We start from the raw sequence: 18,191 nt of genomic DNA on the forward strand, positions 1-18,191 counted from the left end.
TTATGTTGCAATCTGCCAACTGACAGCTCTATCGTAAAGTTTGACATTTTTGAAGTTATACGTACGCAGAACGATTTTACATACGAGCGTTATTTGTGTTCATTACAGTAACTTAAATCGTCCACATTTTCGTGAGATTATTTTTTACAACTTTCGGCATGGATTAACTCAACAGCAATGCATCCATGAACTTAACATAAACCACATAAACTGTTCTTCCGATTCGACTTCTTGAGCCCTTGCAACTCGCAATTTTTGTCCAATTTAGCTATAAGCCGATATGGACCGTACTTAGATGCAAAATTTTAGCCAAATGGGGCAAAAATTGCAGCTTGTAAAGGCTCAAAAATTCAAATCGGAAGATCGGTTTATATGAGAGCTATGCAGGGTTATAGACCGATTTGAACCGTAATTGCCACTATTGTTAAAGGTCATAACAGAACCCTACATGCAAAATTTCAACTAAATCGGACAAAATTTGCGGCTTGTAAAGGCTCAGGAAGTTAAATCGGGAGATCGGTTTATATGGGAGCTATATCAGGTTATAGACCGATTTGGTTAGTATCCCCCATTCTTTGGTGTGGATATAACAAGTAAAAGCTTGATAAATTCAGCCGGGCCGAATGTTGGGAACCTACCACCATGGATTCTGCTAAAAGTTTATACAAAATATATTCAGTGGAAAGGCATAAGTCATTCCGTTTGTAACACCTCGTAATATTCGTCTTAGACCCCATAAAGTATATATATTCTTGATCGTCTCGACGTTCTGAGTCGATCTAGCCATGTCCATCTGCCGAAAGATAGAGGTCGAACGCGTAAAGCTAGCCGCTTCAAATTTTGCAAAATACCATATCGGTTCAGATGTAAAGGGTGATTTTTTTGAGGTTAGGATTTTCATGCATTAGTACTTGACAGATCACGTGGGATTTCAGACATGGTGTCAAAGAGAAAGATGCTCAGTATGCTTTGACATTTTATCATGAATAGACTTACTAACGAGCAACGCTTGCAAATCATTGAATTTTATTACCAAAATCAGTGTTCGGTTCGAAATGTGTTCAAATTTTGACAAATTTTGTTCAGCGATGAGGCTCATTTCTGGTTGAATGGCTACGTAAATAAGCAAAATTGGCGCATTTGGAGTGAAGAGCAACCAGAAGCCGTTCAAGAACTGCCCATGCATCCCGAAAAATGCACTGTTTGGTGTGGTTTGTACGCTGGTGGAATCATTGGACCGTATTTTTTCAAAGATGCTGTTGGACGCAACGTTACGGTGAATGAACACATTTCGAACCGAACACTGATTTTGGTAATAAAATTCAATGATTTGCAAGCGTTGCTCGTTAGTAAGTCTATTCATGATGAAATGTCAAAGCATACTGAGCATCTTTCTCTTTGACACCATGTCTGAAATCCCACGTGATCTGTCAAATACTAATGCATGAAAATCCTAACCTCAAAAAAATCACCCTTTAGATGTATGGTAGCTCCCATATAAACCAATCTCCCAATTTGAATTCTTGCTGCCCTAACAAGCAGCAATTTTCGTCCCATTTGGATGAAATTTTGCACGTAGTGTTCTGTTACGTTTTCCAACTACTCTGCTTAGTACGGTTCAAATCGGTCTATAACCTGATATAGCTCCCATATAAACCGATCTCCAGATTTGATTTTTTGAACCCTTACACACCTCAATTTTTGTCCAATTTGGCTGAAATTTTGCATGCGATTTCGTTTTGAACCAATTTCGAACCATACTTGTTACATCTGTTGCAGATCAAAGGAAAAGTCACTGTGCAAAATTTCAGCCAAATCGGATAAAATATAGAAATAAAATCGGAAGATCGGTTTATATGGGAGCTATATCAAGTTATGAACCGATTCAGACCATATTTGAAACGTATGTTTAAGGTCGTTGTATTTGAATAAATTTTTATGCAAAAAATTGTTTGCACCCAACAATTTTTGTAGCATCCACAGCAAATTTACTAAAAAAAATTCCGATTTTGAAACCATCTTTGCAGTTCAAAGACAAGAACCGCACGCTCTATTGGCTCAAGAAGTCATGATACGAGATAGGTTTACACGTACGTTAGAGGTCATAGAAAAAGTCACTGTGCCAGGTTTCAGCCAAATCGGATAAGATGTACGCTCTCTTGAGGCTCAAGAAGTTTAATCGGTTCAATAGGAGCTATATCTAAATATGGACCGTTATGGCCTATTTACAAACCCAACCGACCTATACTTGTAGGAAGTGTTTGTGCAAAATTTCAATGGCCTAGCTTTACTCCTTCGAAAGTTAGCGTACGTTCCACAGACAGACAGATGGACATGGCTACATCGACTTGAAATGTCATGGCGGCCTATGAGATATATACTTTATGGGGTCCATGGACCAATATTTCGATATATTACAAACGGAATGACACGGTGTACTAGTAAACACCCCCATTCTTTTATGGGGGGTATAACAGGGACATGTTAATTGCTTAATGGCAAGGCCAACATAGCTCAGTCATTAATGCTGAACGCCTGGGTTCAAATACCGGCGAGAACATCAGAAAAATTTTTATCGGTGGTTTTGCTGGAGACATTTGTAAGGTAATCTGTAAACTACTATACTAAGTGGTATCACTTTACGTCACTCCCTTCGGACTCGCCAATTAAAAGAAGTTCCATTATCATTTACCCTATAACTTGAATCGGACAGCACTCACAGATATGAGAGAAGTATCCCCTCTGTTGCTTAATGGAATAGTACATGACATACTTGCAATTTGGGGAAAAAGGCCACAACGATGAGATTTCGTTCTTTTGATTCATCGATATCAGCTGTGGGAAGTCAACGGATTTTGGAAGGAACCACGACCATTGGCTTACAAAATGCAAATTTGTCCATGAACATTCCATGAAGGAATAGGGACAAACTTCTCACATATCAATGAGTGCTGTCCGATTCAAGATTAAACTCAATGATAAGAGGCCTCCTTTTTATAGCGGAGTCCGAATGGCGTGCTGTAGTGCGACACCCCTTTCGAGAGAAGTTTTTAAAAGGCAGAATACCTCACAAATGCCGTCAGCATTTGGAGGGAATAACCACCGCTGAAAAGTTGTTTTTTGATGTTCTCGCCAGGGTTCGAATCCAGGCGTTCAGCGTCATAGGCGGACATGCCAATCCTGCGCTACGGTGGCCTCTTGGGGTTAAGCTGCCATTTAACCTGAAAAGTTTTGTTAGCCATTAATTGTTTAGACCCAATGTGCATTTAAGATTCTCTATAGAAAAAAAAAACCCTAAAAGAAAAAGATTGAGTCCACCACAAGTCGAAAGAAAGTAAAACTGGACTGGATACAGACGGTATTGGTGTTTTTGTTGTTGTTAAAACACCTAACACTACGCACTTTGAATATTTAAAGTACCCATAGCTATAGATATTCAACTCGCTTCCCAGTAATACGAATGAGAATTGGGTTCTTCTCAAACATATAATCGATGCAAAATGATAATGAATGAGGGGTGTTGGGTACAAAATAGTTTTTGTTGTTGTATATTATACGGAGATGGGATGGGCAGCAGAGTAATCAGCAGTTGTAGGCGCTTGCCATTCGCTCTTGCCGCTTGCGGGTAACAACAACGGCGGCAAACACCGACCCTTTGCACTTGCTTGCTATGTCTGTCGGTGACTTGGCGGTAAACAATCATCAGCAGCAGTACGCACAGTGGTAGTGTTGGTGTCGGTATTGCTATTGATAGGGACCCCGACAATGGCTGTAGAGCGAGTTTATAGAATTCCCAGCCAGCACAACGTTCGCGGACTTCGACAGAGAAGGTTGCCTCATTTCATGTGCAAAACGAACGTCGAAGCTCTAAGTGGCCCAGTACTAGAGAAAAAAAAAAACGAAATAAATAAACAACAGCGGAATTCGCGAGAAATTGAAATTTAAAGAGTAACACGCGCCAATCGATTTGCCAACACCCAAAACATTTTTTCAAAATGTTGTCATACAACAGCATCAGCACTCCAACTACACCCAGCCCCAATCCCAGCAATGGCATTAGAGTGGGTGCTTCTACTTCAGCAGTAATTAACAATAGTTTGCAATCAACACCATCAGTCCCCAAGGAAGTTGCAGAGATACGTCTCAATTTGGCCAACGATTGGAAAGTGTTGCGCTCTGTCCACCAAATGTTGGTGGATGAGAAAGCATTTTGTGCCAATCCCGATGAATGGCATGAGAAAATTGTGAATTTTGTGCAGCCAGAGGAATTGAAGGTAAGCTGTTAATGTTGTTTGGTTTGGGAGCAGGGGGATATTGTTGTCAATACCCCAAAAAATTGTCCCCATAGGAATTTGAATGTTCACACACCAAACTTTTGCGAAGTTAGTGCAAATGTTTAATACCTTTTATACGGGAGTTGGAACAAAATTGTGAATGCCTTAAAAGGCCCTTACTGTAAAGTGTGGTCAATTGAGAGGTTTTCACACATACACATTTTATGATGGGCTAAGAGGACTATTTATATCCGAGCCCAACCGTAGTACCGCTGAGCGACATCTCTTCGTAGGAGAGTTTTACATGAATTAGTAAGGGGATAACTTCTCCCGAAAGAGGCGTCGCACTGCGGCACGCCGTTCGGACTCGGCTATAGAAAGGAGGCCCCTTTTCTTTGAGCTTAAACTTGAATCGGACAGGCTTCATCAATTAGTAAGGGGATAACTTCTCCCGAAAGAGGCGTCGCACTGCGGCACGCCGTTCGGACTCGGCTATAAAAAACTTGAATCGGACAGGCTTCATAGATATGTGAGAAGTTTTCCCCTGTTCCTCAATGGAATATTCATGAGCAAATTTGCATTTGCAGTAGGGGATAACTAAAAAACAAATTTGCGCATGAACATTCCATTAAGAAACTGGGGCAAACTTCTCACATATCAATGAGTGCTGTCCGATTCAATTTTAAGCTCAAAGAAAAGGGGCCTCCTTTTTATAGCCGAGTCCGAACGGCGTGCCTCAGAGCGACAGGCGTTCAGCGCCATAGGCGGACTGGAGGGGAAATCCCAAAGTTTGGTTCACTCTCCAATCAGGTGCCATCATGCCCTGGTCTAGGGAGCAGAGAGTGCTTCTTTTCTAACGGTCGTTCACTTATTGTTACGTAGCGTACCTTTTACGCTCGCTTTGAAATTCCTCCTCACAGTCTGGTTCCAAGCCGCAATTCGATTCTGCAGTGAGTTAACTTATTTCGGGAGTGAAGAAAAGTCGCTTAACCCAGAACTTCAATGGACCATCAGAACTACGGAAAATAGCGAAAAAGCGAGGCAGTCAGTTGTGCGTTCTCCCCGACGTTTCGCTCGCAAACACGCAGCTGCCATGGGAATTTGTGACAGCACTGTTCGACGAATTCTCCCAAACACACAGTCGCTATGGGAACACTGACAACAATGTTCATCGAATTCTTCATCAAGAACCAGGATTCACTGAATAAGGTTAAGCCAAGCAGTCAGCCAAGGATGCCAACTTGTTCTCTTTTTACATTTATTCCTTGTTTATGTTTTCTCCTATTTGATGACATTTTCAATCGGCAGAGTTGACATCCTCAATGATGCTCATGGGGCCTATCCACTTTATGCTTTTGCAAGTAACCTATCCTTCTATTAGTGAATCTTGATCAAGACCTTAAATGTCATCCCTATAAATAGGCTGATGTGCACGAACGCGATTTAGTTGCCCGTCAAAGTACATGATTGACAACCTGCCTGAAGACGCGGTAGTATAAAAGTAAAAGTGAGTTTTGTTTTCTCCGTATAGACTCGAAAAGGGTTGAAACCATTTCTTTGAAATTTTCACAGATTGTGTAGGATGGTGAAGACGGGTGTAATACTCTAGGTATTTCATTTTTTAAATCTGAAGAGGGTAGTACCCTCCGCCCTACCCCAAAAGTATCACCCACAATCAAAAGTGAACCTATGGAGACAATATAACACTCAAACGAAAGTTATTTTGGGATAGAATACGAAACATATATCGAAATATGGGTTCTGGTCTCAGGTGGGCCGTCCCGCCCAATAGTGGGCCCGTGGCAACAATGTAGGATTCATGGGAACAATATGGGAGTAAGGTCTCAAGGGCGCTGTCCGGCCCTAAACGGACTTCTTAACCGATTGGGATAAACCACATGCAAAAGGACAGGTGGATAAATTGTGTATCCCCCATCACATAAATATAAGGGAGAAAGTGGCACAAGGCACGCCATAGGGGGGCATTTTATCGCCACTTCTATGGGTGACTACCATAAATGACCTACTACGGATGCTGAATGAGGTGGCATTTGAACCCGTCTGCTACGCAGACGATGTTATAATACTTGTAAGGGGTAAGATTCTGACCCAGCTACGCAAAAGGGGAGAAGGGTCTTAGGCTAGACCTAGGGGTCTCAATGTTAACCCAGAGAAGACTGAAATATGACTGTTCACGAGGAAGACAAAGGTGGGCAAAACGCACAACGTTTCCTCAATAAAACGATTTCGATATCTGACAAGGTCAAATACTTTGGTGTGATCTTGGTCAGGAAATTGAATTAGAGGTGCCACATTTAGGAGCGTACCGTGAAAGCTCACATATGTTGGGCACTATGTGGAGGCTTGAATCTGAGGATAATCCACTGGCTCTACAGGAGCGTGATTAGACCAATACTTACTTACGTCTCAGTAGTATGGTGAACTATGATGGAGAAAAGTACAACGGTAGTATTATACAACAGGTTCAGAGAACATCTTGTCTTGGCATAGGCGGAGCGATGCGGACCACACCTACTCGGACAATGGAGACCATTCTAGATATCCGACCCATAGACATACAGATTAAGTGTGAGACAGCCATTGCGGCTATGAGACTTAAGGCGGTGGGAGATATGGATAGGAGCAGGTCATACAATCGAGGCGACGATATGAAAGCTGAAAGGAGGGGAAGAAATGTCTGATCGGATACCTGAGGCGACACTTGAAGTCGAGAGCGAGGACTTCTGCCAGCGGCACAGTCTTGCATTGACGGAAACCTAGCACTGTCATCTGGAAGATCATACTACACGGATGGATCTAAACTAGAGGGGGCCTGGGGGTCTATATTGAGAACCCAGGGACAGATTTGTCTTAGACTGCCTGACCATAATACGGAGGGGGAGATCCGGGCGGTTACGGGCATCAAATATGAACATCTTTACGGACAGTCAACAGGCCATAAGGGCAATAACAACTAGGACTGTAAGATCACAAACAGTGTTGGAATGTAAGAAGGAGATTAACGCCTTCTCTGAGGATGGCACAATCCGCATCGTTTGGGTACTGGGCCATAATGCATTAACGGGGAATGAGAAAGCAGACGATTTGGCAGTGAAGGCCAGAGAACTGCCGTCAATTAGCTTGGTTAAGCTAAAGCCTTTTGAGTCAACGCAGTCCGAGTTAAGGGCGTAGGCGACGATTGCTCATGTAACCGTGTGGAACAGCGAAACGTTCGGCTATTACTGAAAGGAAGTAAGAAGGAGGTCATTATAGCTTTCGGTATCATAACGGGACACATAGGACCACGAGCTCACTTATGTAAAATCGGTGCCGGTGATAGCATGTGGGGAAGATGATGCGACATTGCAGAATTTCCTATGTTATTGCCCGTCTTTCGCGGCTAACAGACACCGGTACTTAGGTGGGGACACGATAGCAGACATGAACCAACAAAACAATTAAGGATTTTGTAAGTTTCACGGAATTCTTAACTTAAAATGTTCTTTTTCGAGGTTAATTTTTTTACCCACCACCGTAGGATAGAAGGTATATTCATTTAGTCATTCCGTTTGCAACACATCGAAATATCAATTTCCGATCGTACAAAGTATATATATATTTCGGATCGTCGTAAAATACTAAGACGATTTAACGATGTCCGTATGTATGTATGTCCGTCCGTCTGTTGTAATCACTCTACAGCCTTCAAAAATTGAGATATTGAGCTGAAATTTGGCTCAGATACGTCTTTTTGATACATGCTGGTTAAGTTCTTGAACGGATCGAATCGGACCATATTTTTATAAAGCTGCTATATAGACCGATCTACCGATAAAGGGTCTACTGCCCATAAATGCTTTATTTTTTATCCGATTTCGCTGAAATTTGAAACAGTGTAGGTTTACCAACATCTGACCCAAATATAGTTCAGATCGGACTATATTTAGATATAGCTGACATATAGACCGATCTCCCGATTAAGGGTCTGAAGCCCATAAAAGTTTTAGGCTGCCCGACATCTAATCTAAATATGGATTAAATCGGACTATATTTAGATATAGCTGCCATTAAGTCCGATTACCGGCTTAGGTGTATGTCCATAGTGACATGGGGCGGATTAACATCTGCACCCTCTTTTCAACCTAACCTAGCCTAGGGTGTAGCGAAGCACACCGGCCCAGCTAATATCTCATTAATGTTGCCAGCGTTAGTAAGAAGATAACTATGGCTGAGAGATTTTTCTGATAATCTCGCCAGGAATCGAACTCACGCGTTCAAGTAATAGGTGGGAATGGGAATTCCAATGCCAACCAACTAATGCTGCCGACTTTTGTAAGTTCTTCTGCTATGCAAACGTCTTTACAAAAATGTTTCGTTCAGCGGCGCACCATACGAACTCGTCTAATAAAAGTAGTGCCCATATCATTGGGCTACGATGTGAACCGTAAAGCACTTACTGATATGAGAGAAGTCTGCCTGCTTTTACTTAATGACACGTTTATGGTCAAATTTCCAATTTTAATTTTTAAACATGTCCTAAAGTATTTAAAGGGTGCCTAATAATATTCTATTTATTAATATATATTAGCCTTTTCCACAAAATACGGAGCCCTCGATAAAAAAAAAAAAATTAAAAAAACAAAAATTAATTATCTTTAGTATATTTAGAGCGGGCTATAAAGGTACTCTCAAGATGACTTCTTCGCAGTAATTCCAGTAAAAATAATCTAAGGTGAAGGGTATAAAAAGGCTATCTCGCCCAATTTACTTATTGTTTATCTCACCAAATAATCTAGTTAAACTTATACGACATGGCTCATAGACATGTTGTATGTACAAAGATGGAGTGAAGAAGGAAACTGATATGATAACTAATCTATTCAAACACAACATGCTGTTGAAAATTTCTCGCCCATCACATTCAACCCAAACATAAGATTAGATCACTGTGTCAATGACTATCTCAAGTTCACTGTCAAACCAAGAACTAGCAAAAACGAAATAGTAAAATACTTTTCGCTTATAAATATAATCAGATCCCAACTAGTTGTCACTGTATTTGTCAGTATTTGCTTTTATTTAGGAACCAAGTGGCGGCGTGGTTAGTTTCAAATGGAAGCCTAGTTTTTAAACCAACTCATTTAGTCTATTTTAGTTCATAATGATGGCACAGTACTGTCAGATCAGGCGTTTGGTGGGAATCGAACCCAATGTACAATGGTACAAAATCAGTTGCAAATAGTTATAAACGACTCATAATAGCTGTGTTTTATTTTGGTACCATATAGTACAGGGCAATGAAATTTGTATGAAAATATTATCCACTAAGGACAAAGAATGTCTGGACAAATTATCAGTGCATGCTTATGTAGAATATATGTCGTCAGTATTGCCATATGTTTTTCACAAATAAGTGTGGCCAACCGCAGAAATCTTCTATTGTGAATGGCAAAGTAAAATCAAAACCAATTATTTATAAAATTGCGTGCACAAATTTTAATAAATTTTATTTAACTTCTATGCCAACATATGTTTTGCAAATTTAATCAGTAAATTCTGTATATATGTGTAGACTTCACTTTTTTCCTGATACTGTTTTGACAGGTTGGCAAATGGAGTTACCCATCATGACAAACAAACAGATTTGCATTGGAATTTTTTTTTGCATTTTATTTTTGCCCTTCTCGGCTTGTGTATCCGAATTAAAATAAAACACAGCAAGTGTGTAGTCGTTTACACATTCTCAACAACGTACGATTAATTCACATTCACAATAGTGCGTACACAATTTATCTGTTCTGTTTTATATTTTTGATGGATAAGTGAGTCGTGAAGAACAAAAACATATGCCATTTGTCAATTGCTACAATTCACAATAAATATGATTAGTCAATATGTTTTAGATTGCAAATTTTGCCCATTTACATTCCACTAAGGAATAGGGGCAAACTTCTCACATATCAATGAGTGACGCAGAACGCCTGGGATCGAATCCTAGCGAGACCATCAGAAAAAATGTTCAGCGGTGGTTTTCCCCTCCTAATGCTGGCAACATTTGTGAGGTACTATGTCATGTAAAACTTCTCTCCAAAGAGGTGGCGCACTGCGGCTCGCCGTTCGGACTCGGCTATAAAAAGGAGGCCCTTATCATTGAACTTAAACTTGAATCGGACTGCACTCATTGATATGTGAGAAGTTTGCCCCTGTTCCTTAGTTGAATGTTCATGGGCAAAATTTGCAATTTGGATGTGCAATATGCTGCTTTTTGTCGAAAAAAAAAATATTTTTACTAACTTTTGTAAACATTCACAATAGGCAGATCACAACAATCTTAATGAAGTTCATGGGTTCTATCCACTTAATGTTTTCGCAAGTAACTTATGCCCAAATTCACATAACTTTTGCAGCTTTAAATTAGGTTTATTTGACAGATTTTCTTTAAAGAACTGTCAAATAAATCTACTTTAAAGCGGCCATAAGTTTTGTAAATATGGGCATTAGCCTTCTATTAATGAATCCTGAGATTGGCCAACATATTTGGGCAAAAGCTCCGTCGTAATTCTAGAAGCAAATCTGATACAAATCCTCTTCTTGTTAGCTATCCATGTTACGAAGAAAAAAAGAAGAATATTTAAGGCGTCGGAAATAATCAATTTAATTGTTGCTTGAAGTGTATTCTTTGAAAACAATTGCTTGCCCAATATTATGTACCCAAAGCCTAGCTGAATATGACCCTAAATTATTTTCGTGGGTTGAATGGGTAAGTTACCAACACTGGCCGGTGCGCAGATCTAGCTAAAATAAAATGGTTTGGCCAATCTGCAAAAACTGTTAAAGCATTAGTATTCTTTAAATGAAGCCGAAAAATTCTCCAAACCTTACAGTGTCACCCTGTAATACAAATTAATTCGAAAATTTCTCTTAGTAGATGTCAATGGTTTTCATTGGCCTAATCAGAATGAGCGCGTTGAGCTTTGTTTTTAAACGTTGCGTTCTAGACTTTAGAGCTACGTACTGGCCTTAAGACGAGCTCACTCGAAGGCTATTTTGACCCCATTGCGATGGCTTAATACCAGGTATGAAAGTATAGGATAGGAAAAGAAGTACACAGTGTATCTTCAAAAGGGCATAGGACCTCATACACATACAAGTTTACTCCGTTTGTGGACACGAATTGCATTATGCTCCATGTGGAAACCATCCTCGGGTCTCCCAGCCCAAAGTGGTACCTTCTCCCTAATGTTGAAGGCCTGTGCTTCTGCAAACAAAATAAATGGTTTATCGTTTTGGCAATTTTTAATTACCATGGTGATATAAATGGATTGAATGAAACTTTTTTTAATATTCCAACCTTAGATATGGACTTGACTTTTTACCAAGACACTAGTAGGCTTTTAGAAAGCACAAAGGTTGATTACAGTTTTGAGTTTAGATGTATATCGCACGACAAAGTTTTACATTGTCTTAGATCAGTCAAATCAAATGCTATTGGTCTTGATAATATTGACCCAAGATTCATTAGAATCTTAGTTCCTTACCTTATACCTTATTTTACTCATCTCTTTAATTCAATTCTAATCACCAGTGTACATCCGACTATTCCGAAAACATCAAAGATAATTCCAATCCCTAAATCGATTAATGATTTCCGTCAGGCTTCTATACTATGTTACTTCTCGGAAGTTTTCGAGAAGATTTTGCATAAACAAATGTCCGAATATCTCCATCATCAATATTTGTTGACCGATAGACAATCCGCGTTTCGTGCCAATGATAGTTGCGTTAGTGCACTAGTTGAAGTTTCGGAGTCAATTAAAAGCGAAATTGGTGATTCGAAGGCTTTCGACTCGGTTGATCATCATAACTTATATTGAAGCTCGGAAATCTTTTTCTTTTTAGCGACACTTCTATCAAATTGGTTCAATTATATCTTTGAAATCGGCAACAGTCAGTGTACGTAGGTGATTCAATATCAGAGCCAATTCTATTGCCCAATAGAGTTCCACAAGGCTCAATAATTGGTCCGCTCCTTTTTTCGCTCTACGCAAACGATCTTCCTTCCTTATGTATGCTGATGACGTTCAGTTATTCCTTAGCGGCTCTGTTAATAATATTAATGAATGCGTTGCAAAACTCAAAGAGGATCTGTCCTGTTTCTATAAGTTGGTTAATTTCTGAACCCCCAGAAATTCAAAGTGATTGTTATTCACAAAAATAAAAGATTTAGTTTGCGAGACCTAGATATCACCATAAATCAAGAGAAAATTGATACTGTGTCTAGTGCTAAGAATTTAGGTGTGATTTTTAACTGTTCTATAACTTGGTAAAATCATATAAATTCTGTAGCGGGCAGACATAGGCAAAGCTGCATGCAATGTGGATAACACACTCTTATATACCAATAGAAATTCGAATTCTGTTAGCAAAGACATTTCTAATTTGTGGTCCGATCTATGGGTGTGAACTTTTTTCAAACTGCCATTCACTAAGCCAACGAAAATTAAATGAAGTATTCAATAGACATACGTATTGTGTAAGAAGGACTCAACATGTTTCTCTCTTGGCTACTTCCCTTTACGGCTGTAGTATCGACAATCTACATAGAACTAGATCTCTACTAGTTCTCTCTCTACCCCTCTTCTATTCTTACATAAAATCATTTAGAAGCAAACACCTAAATACCTCTATGATAAATTAATATTTGCCCGATATAGAAGGGGTAGGAAACTTTTTCCTTTTAGAAGAAGGAGCTAAGTATCTGAATGACAGTTTTATACGAGTACCATACGTCTTTGGAATACTCTTCCTCATAATATCCAAAACATCAGCAACGTGTCAATTAAAAAAAAAATGCTTTCAATATTTCTTCGAAATCAGCTGTTTTAAAATTAATTTTTTTAAACAATATTATTTTCTAACCTATTTTAAAGTTTATTTTAACTATTTCACAAAATTCTAAAGTCTATTTCAATTATTTTCTATAATGATATTTGAAAATGTTTATTCCCTTAAAAATTGTTTTATTATTTCTTAAGAAGGATACATGACTTTTCTTATAAGCGTGAACTATAACTATCACATTTAATCTTGTTCTATAGGTAATCATTAAATAAATAAAAACAATTTTATTCTTATCTTACTGAAGGCATAATCTGCAGTAAACATTATGTGGGATTCCCATGCGTGCCGCCAAAAGTCCCCTTGCAGTACCCAGTTATCACCCCTTTTCGAGTACTCCAAGATGTCTTGCGAAAACCAAGAAATTTATTCGTCAATTTCTGGTCTATATCAGCCTTATTACTGAAATTTAGCCCTGGTGTGGTACTTATGTCTGCGTTATGCCCAGCGTAGAGCTCTGACTGACTATTGAAAGCTTTAGAGCCCTGACGTATATAAATTCCTTTCAATCCTTTAAGAAACAGGGCCGAAATGATTTGCGGAACGATCTGTCAGTTGAGCGTTCCGGCAACCTCCTTGTCAATCTCCTTCTTCAAGTGTTTGCAGGACGATCTTTTATGCTGTTGTACTGCGGATTCCAAATTGTAGATTGTGATGATATATAATTTCTACCTAGAATGCCGATTGCGTTGATTATTATCGCACAGACATCTGCCAGAAAGACCGTCTCCTTTCCCCAAGTACTCCTATTCTGAGGGTATACATTCTCAACAGGAAAGATTGGGAGGGGTGATAAAACATCAATTTTCACGGTTTACTGCAAGATGCAGAAGTGCACGGGAATGCGTATACTTAAGATATTAATGCAGGAAATCTTTATTTGAATCGATAGTAAGGTCCATATAATTTTATGTTTGAAGATTATTTCATGCAAATGTTGACCGTGACTGCGCCTCAAATGGTCCATCCGCTAAGTCCAATTTTGGCATACTCTTTCCAACATTTCGGCCGGTATCTCACTAATAAATGCTTCAATGTAGTCTTCCAATGCGTCAATTTAAGCGGGCTTGTGTGTATATTATGAGATTCAACATAGCCCCACAAAAAACAGTCTAAAGGCGTTAAATCGCACAATTTAGGCGGCCAATTAGCCGGTACCGAACGCGGAATAAAATGTTCACCGAACTCGCCTCTCAATAAGTCCATTGTTACGCGTGCTGTGTGGCAAGTGGCATGTGACACCGAAACCAGCTCCTGCATTTTGGGCAAAAAAAAAGTTGGATATCATCTCACGATAACGCTCACCATTCACATTTATATTACGATTCGCATCATCTTTGAAGGAGTACGGTCCAATGATGCCGCCAGCCCATAAACCACACCAAACTGTGACGTTTTACCCATTGAGCCAAAAATGAGCTTCATCTATAAAATGGAAAAAGCGCGCAATGAACACTCATTTTGATAATAAAATTCAATAATTTGCAAGAGTTTTTCATTTGTAAAACGATTCACGGTTAAATTATACACCAAACTGAAGGTGTTTGACAGAGAAATAAAACACGAAACGTGCATCAGCTGTTTAACCAGTGTTGCCAAAAAGATTATAGCTAAAAAATCCCACCCTTTATAACAAGCGTATTACAATTAGTGTTATCCGATTTCAGTTTAAGCTCAATGGTAAGGGGTCTCCTTTTTATAGTCGAATCCGAACGGTGTGCCACAATGCGACATCTCTTTGGGGAGAAGTTTTTTTACATAGCTTAGTACCTAACAAATGTTGCCAGCATTTGAATCCAGGCGTTCAGCATCATAGGCGGACATTCGAACCTCTGCGCTACAGTGGGCATTATGTTGATGACGAAAAAATTCAAGTCAACTTTTTCAACCGTGATTGCATTTTTTGCTGCTGCCAATGAGGCTTCAAACCAAAATCATTTAAAGAACAATAAACGCAGGTAGGTTGAATATTAGCAAAGGGATTGGAATGTTTGTCGTTCACTTGGGTTTGTACTTAACATCTCATAGAATTTTCATCGTCATTGCCATCTCTGTAAATTGTCTAAAGAAGAAATTATTTTTACATTGAAAAAAATTTTAATGTATACCATATATATGTATACCATATATATATCCTTAGCGTTTCGTGTATAATATCTCGAAGTATTGATCCACTGTTGATCAATATTAAGATGCCTACTTTAGTTATGGATAATTAAATATTCAACATTGTTGCACATAAATATATATCTTATTTAAATTATACCACGTTCTTCATTTTCAGATGCGTTTCGCATCTATAATTTCTTGCATTTATATATTCCCATTCTCCATTTTTATACCCTCCACCATAGGATGCGGGTATACTGATTTTGTCTTTCTGTTTGTAACACCTCGAAATATGCGTCTAAGACCCCATAAGGTATATAAATTCTTGTTCGTCATGACATTTTATGTCGATCTAGCCATGTCCGTCCGTCCCTCCGTCTGTCTGTCGAAAGCACGCTAACTTCCGAAGGAGTAAAGCTAGCCGCTTGAAATTTTTCACAAATACTTCCTATTATTGTAGGTCGGTTGAGATTGTAAATGGGCCAAATCGATCCATGTTTTGATATAGCTGCCATATAAACCGATCTTGGGTCTTGACTTCTTGATCTTCTAGAGAGCGCAATTCTTATCCGATATGGCTAAAATTTTGCATTAAGTGTTCTGGTATGACTCCCAACATGCCAAATGCCAAATATAGTCTAAATCAGCCGCCATATAAACCGATCTCCCGATAAGACTTCATGAACCTCTAAAGAGCGCAATTCCTTTCCGATTTGGGTGAAATTTTCCATGACATGTTTTGTTATGACTTTCAATAACTGTGCTAAATATGGTTTAAATCGGTCTATAACCTGATATAGCTGCCACTTGGTTGTTGGAAGTATGGTTTAAATCGGTATTTAACCTGATATAGCTGCCATACAAACCGATCTCCCAGTTTGACTTTTTGAGCCTCTGGAGGGCGCAATTTTAACTCGATTTTCCTCAAATTTTGAAGGTGGTGTTTTTCTGACTGTTGTTTTTCTATATGAAAAAGTTATTCAAAGAACTTGACGAATGCGATCCATGGTGGAGGGTATATAAGATTCGGCTCGGCCGAACTTAGCACGCTTTTACTTGTTTTTTTTTGCCAATTTTTTTTTTTCGTCTAACTACGATCACATGTTATGATGCAATGGCAAATGGAATTTCAATGTCAACAATTATCCAAACAATCAATAACTTTGTTAAAAATATTTTTATAAATCAATTCCATGTTAAATTAGTCCAAGTTAAGTCAAAATATTTTCCGTGAAACGAAAGCTAGATTAGTAAATAAAACAACCCAGCCTTGTACTTTAACGTTGGCAACACTTAGACACATCCACAACAATCGAATCTCAACAAAAAAAAGTAATTTTAATTTTAAATTAATGTTTCTCGGAGTTCTTAAATGCGATTTTATTAAAATCCTTTAACCACTGACTAAATAAAGGGTGATTTTTTTGAGGTTAGGATTTTCATGCATTAGTATTTGACAGATCACGTGGGATTTCAGACATGGTGTCAAAGAGAAAGATGCTCAGTATGCTTTGACATTTCATCATGAATAGACTTACTAACGAGCAACGCTTGCAAATCATTGAATTTTATTACCAAAATCAGTGTTCGGTTCGAAATGTGTTCATTCACCGTTCAGCGATGAGGCTCATTTCTGGTTGAATGGCTACGTAAATAAGCAAAATTGCCGCATTTGGAGTGAAGAGCAACCAGAAGCCGTTCAAGAACTGCCCATGCATCCCGAAAAATGCATTGTTTGGTGTGGTTTGTACGCTGTTGGAATCATTGGACCGTATTTTTTCAAAGATGCTGTTGGACGCAACGTTACGGTGAATGAACACATTTCGAACCGAACACTGATTTTGGTAATAAAATTCAATGATTTGCAAGCGTTGCTCGTTAGTAAGTCTATTCATGATGAAATGTCAAAGCATACTGAGCATCTTTCTCTTTGACACCATGTCTGAAATCCCACGTGATCTGTCAAATACTAATGCATGAAAATCCTAACCTCAAAAAAATCACCCTTTAGTTTTGTCATTCCGCATGACGCAATGATGACACCTTATGTATATATAATAAGTGGGGATAACCCAAGCCGCTTAGTAAGCATTTTTCTCCACACAAACTAAGCGCTTTTTGGGTAAATAAAACACCATTAGAGTCGATGTTCCTTAATGGAATGTTCATGGGGAAATTGCAGAGTCGCTAAAAATGGCCAGATGAGAGGAACATTTGCCTCCCAGTTAACTCCTGCTGCTATATACCACTTCGTTGGAATCATTGTCCTTTTCATAACATTATATTTTTTACAAGTTCTACGTAATACAAATTGAGTTCCATGAAAAATGTTAGCGTATCAACAAAAATGCTCTCGTTTGATAACCATTTTGCGGCACTAAAAATTTTCACACATATACATATGTATGCTAAGTATGTATAATATATCAACATACGAAAAAAGAGTGTCCCAGTTACATTAAGAAAAGTTTCCATTGTCAACTGATAAATTGTTGCCACGCCATCTGACAGCCAAATACGTCAAACGTCATACTGGTCCAGTCAATTAAGCTTCTCTACGAATCATATTGTCTGGGGACCGACTGGCGATAACTACTCTGAAAGCAACATTAATTCTTTTTTTCTGTAGGTTTGATTACAATTTCATGTACAATCTTATTTCATATTCCAATTGGCACATAAACAAAACCTACAGCATTGCATTGTTTGGGTTCAATCTGGGGCATCATTTAAATGTCTATTAATCACTTGGGAATTACATGACAATCGGAAATGAACTGATGTGTGACGACAATTACCTGGTGATAATTAAAATTGTTTTTTTTTTTTTATTTATTACTGTTGGCAGTACAAAGCATTTGACTTATTATTCTATTGAATTCTGTAATTCCACAGTATTCTAGGTATTAC

The 18,191-nt window shown here is 38.7% G+C and overlaps 1 protein-coding gene across 1 annotated transcript in view; it reads left to right on the plus strand.

The window, feature by feature from the left end:
- Positions 1-3,768: 3,768 nt before the first annotated feature.
- The window catches only part of LOC106086263 (cysteine sulfinic acid decarboxylase), a 47,112-nt gene continuing 32,689 nt past the window's right edge, over positions 3,769-18,191 (plus strand). Inside the window, exon 1 of the mRNA XM_013250861.2 lies at positions 3,769-4,274. Within this exon, the coding sequence (XP_013106315.1) occupies positions 3,996-4,274 (279 nt within the window). The 5' untranslated portion in view covers positions 3,769-3,995. The remainder of the gene's footprint in view (positions 4,275-18,191) is intronic.

This window comes from Stomoxys calcitrans, chromosome 1 (assembly GCF_963082655.1).
Source record: "Stomoxys calcitrans chromosome 1, idStoCalc2.1, whole genome shotgun sequence".
NCBI lineage: Eukaryota > Metazoa > Arthropoda > Insecta > Diptera > Muscidae > Stomoxys > Stomoxys calcitrans.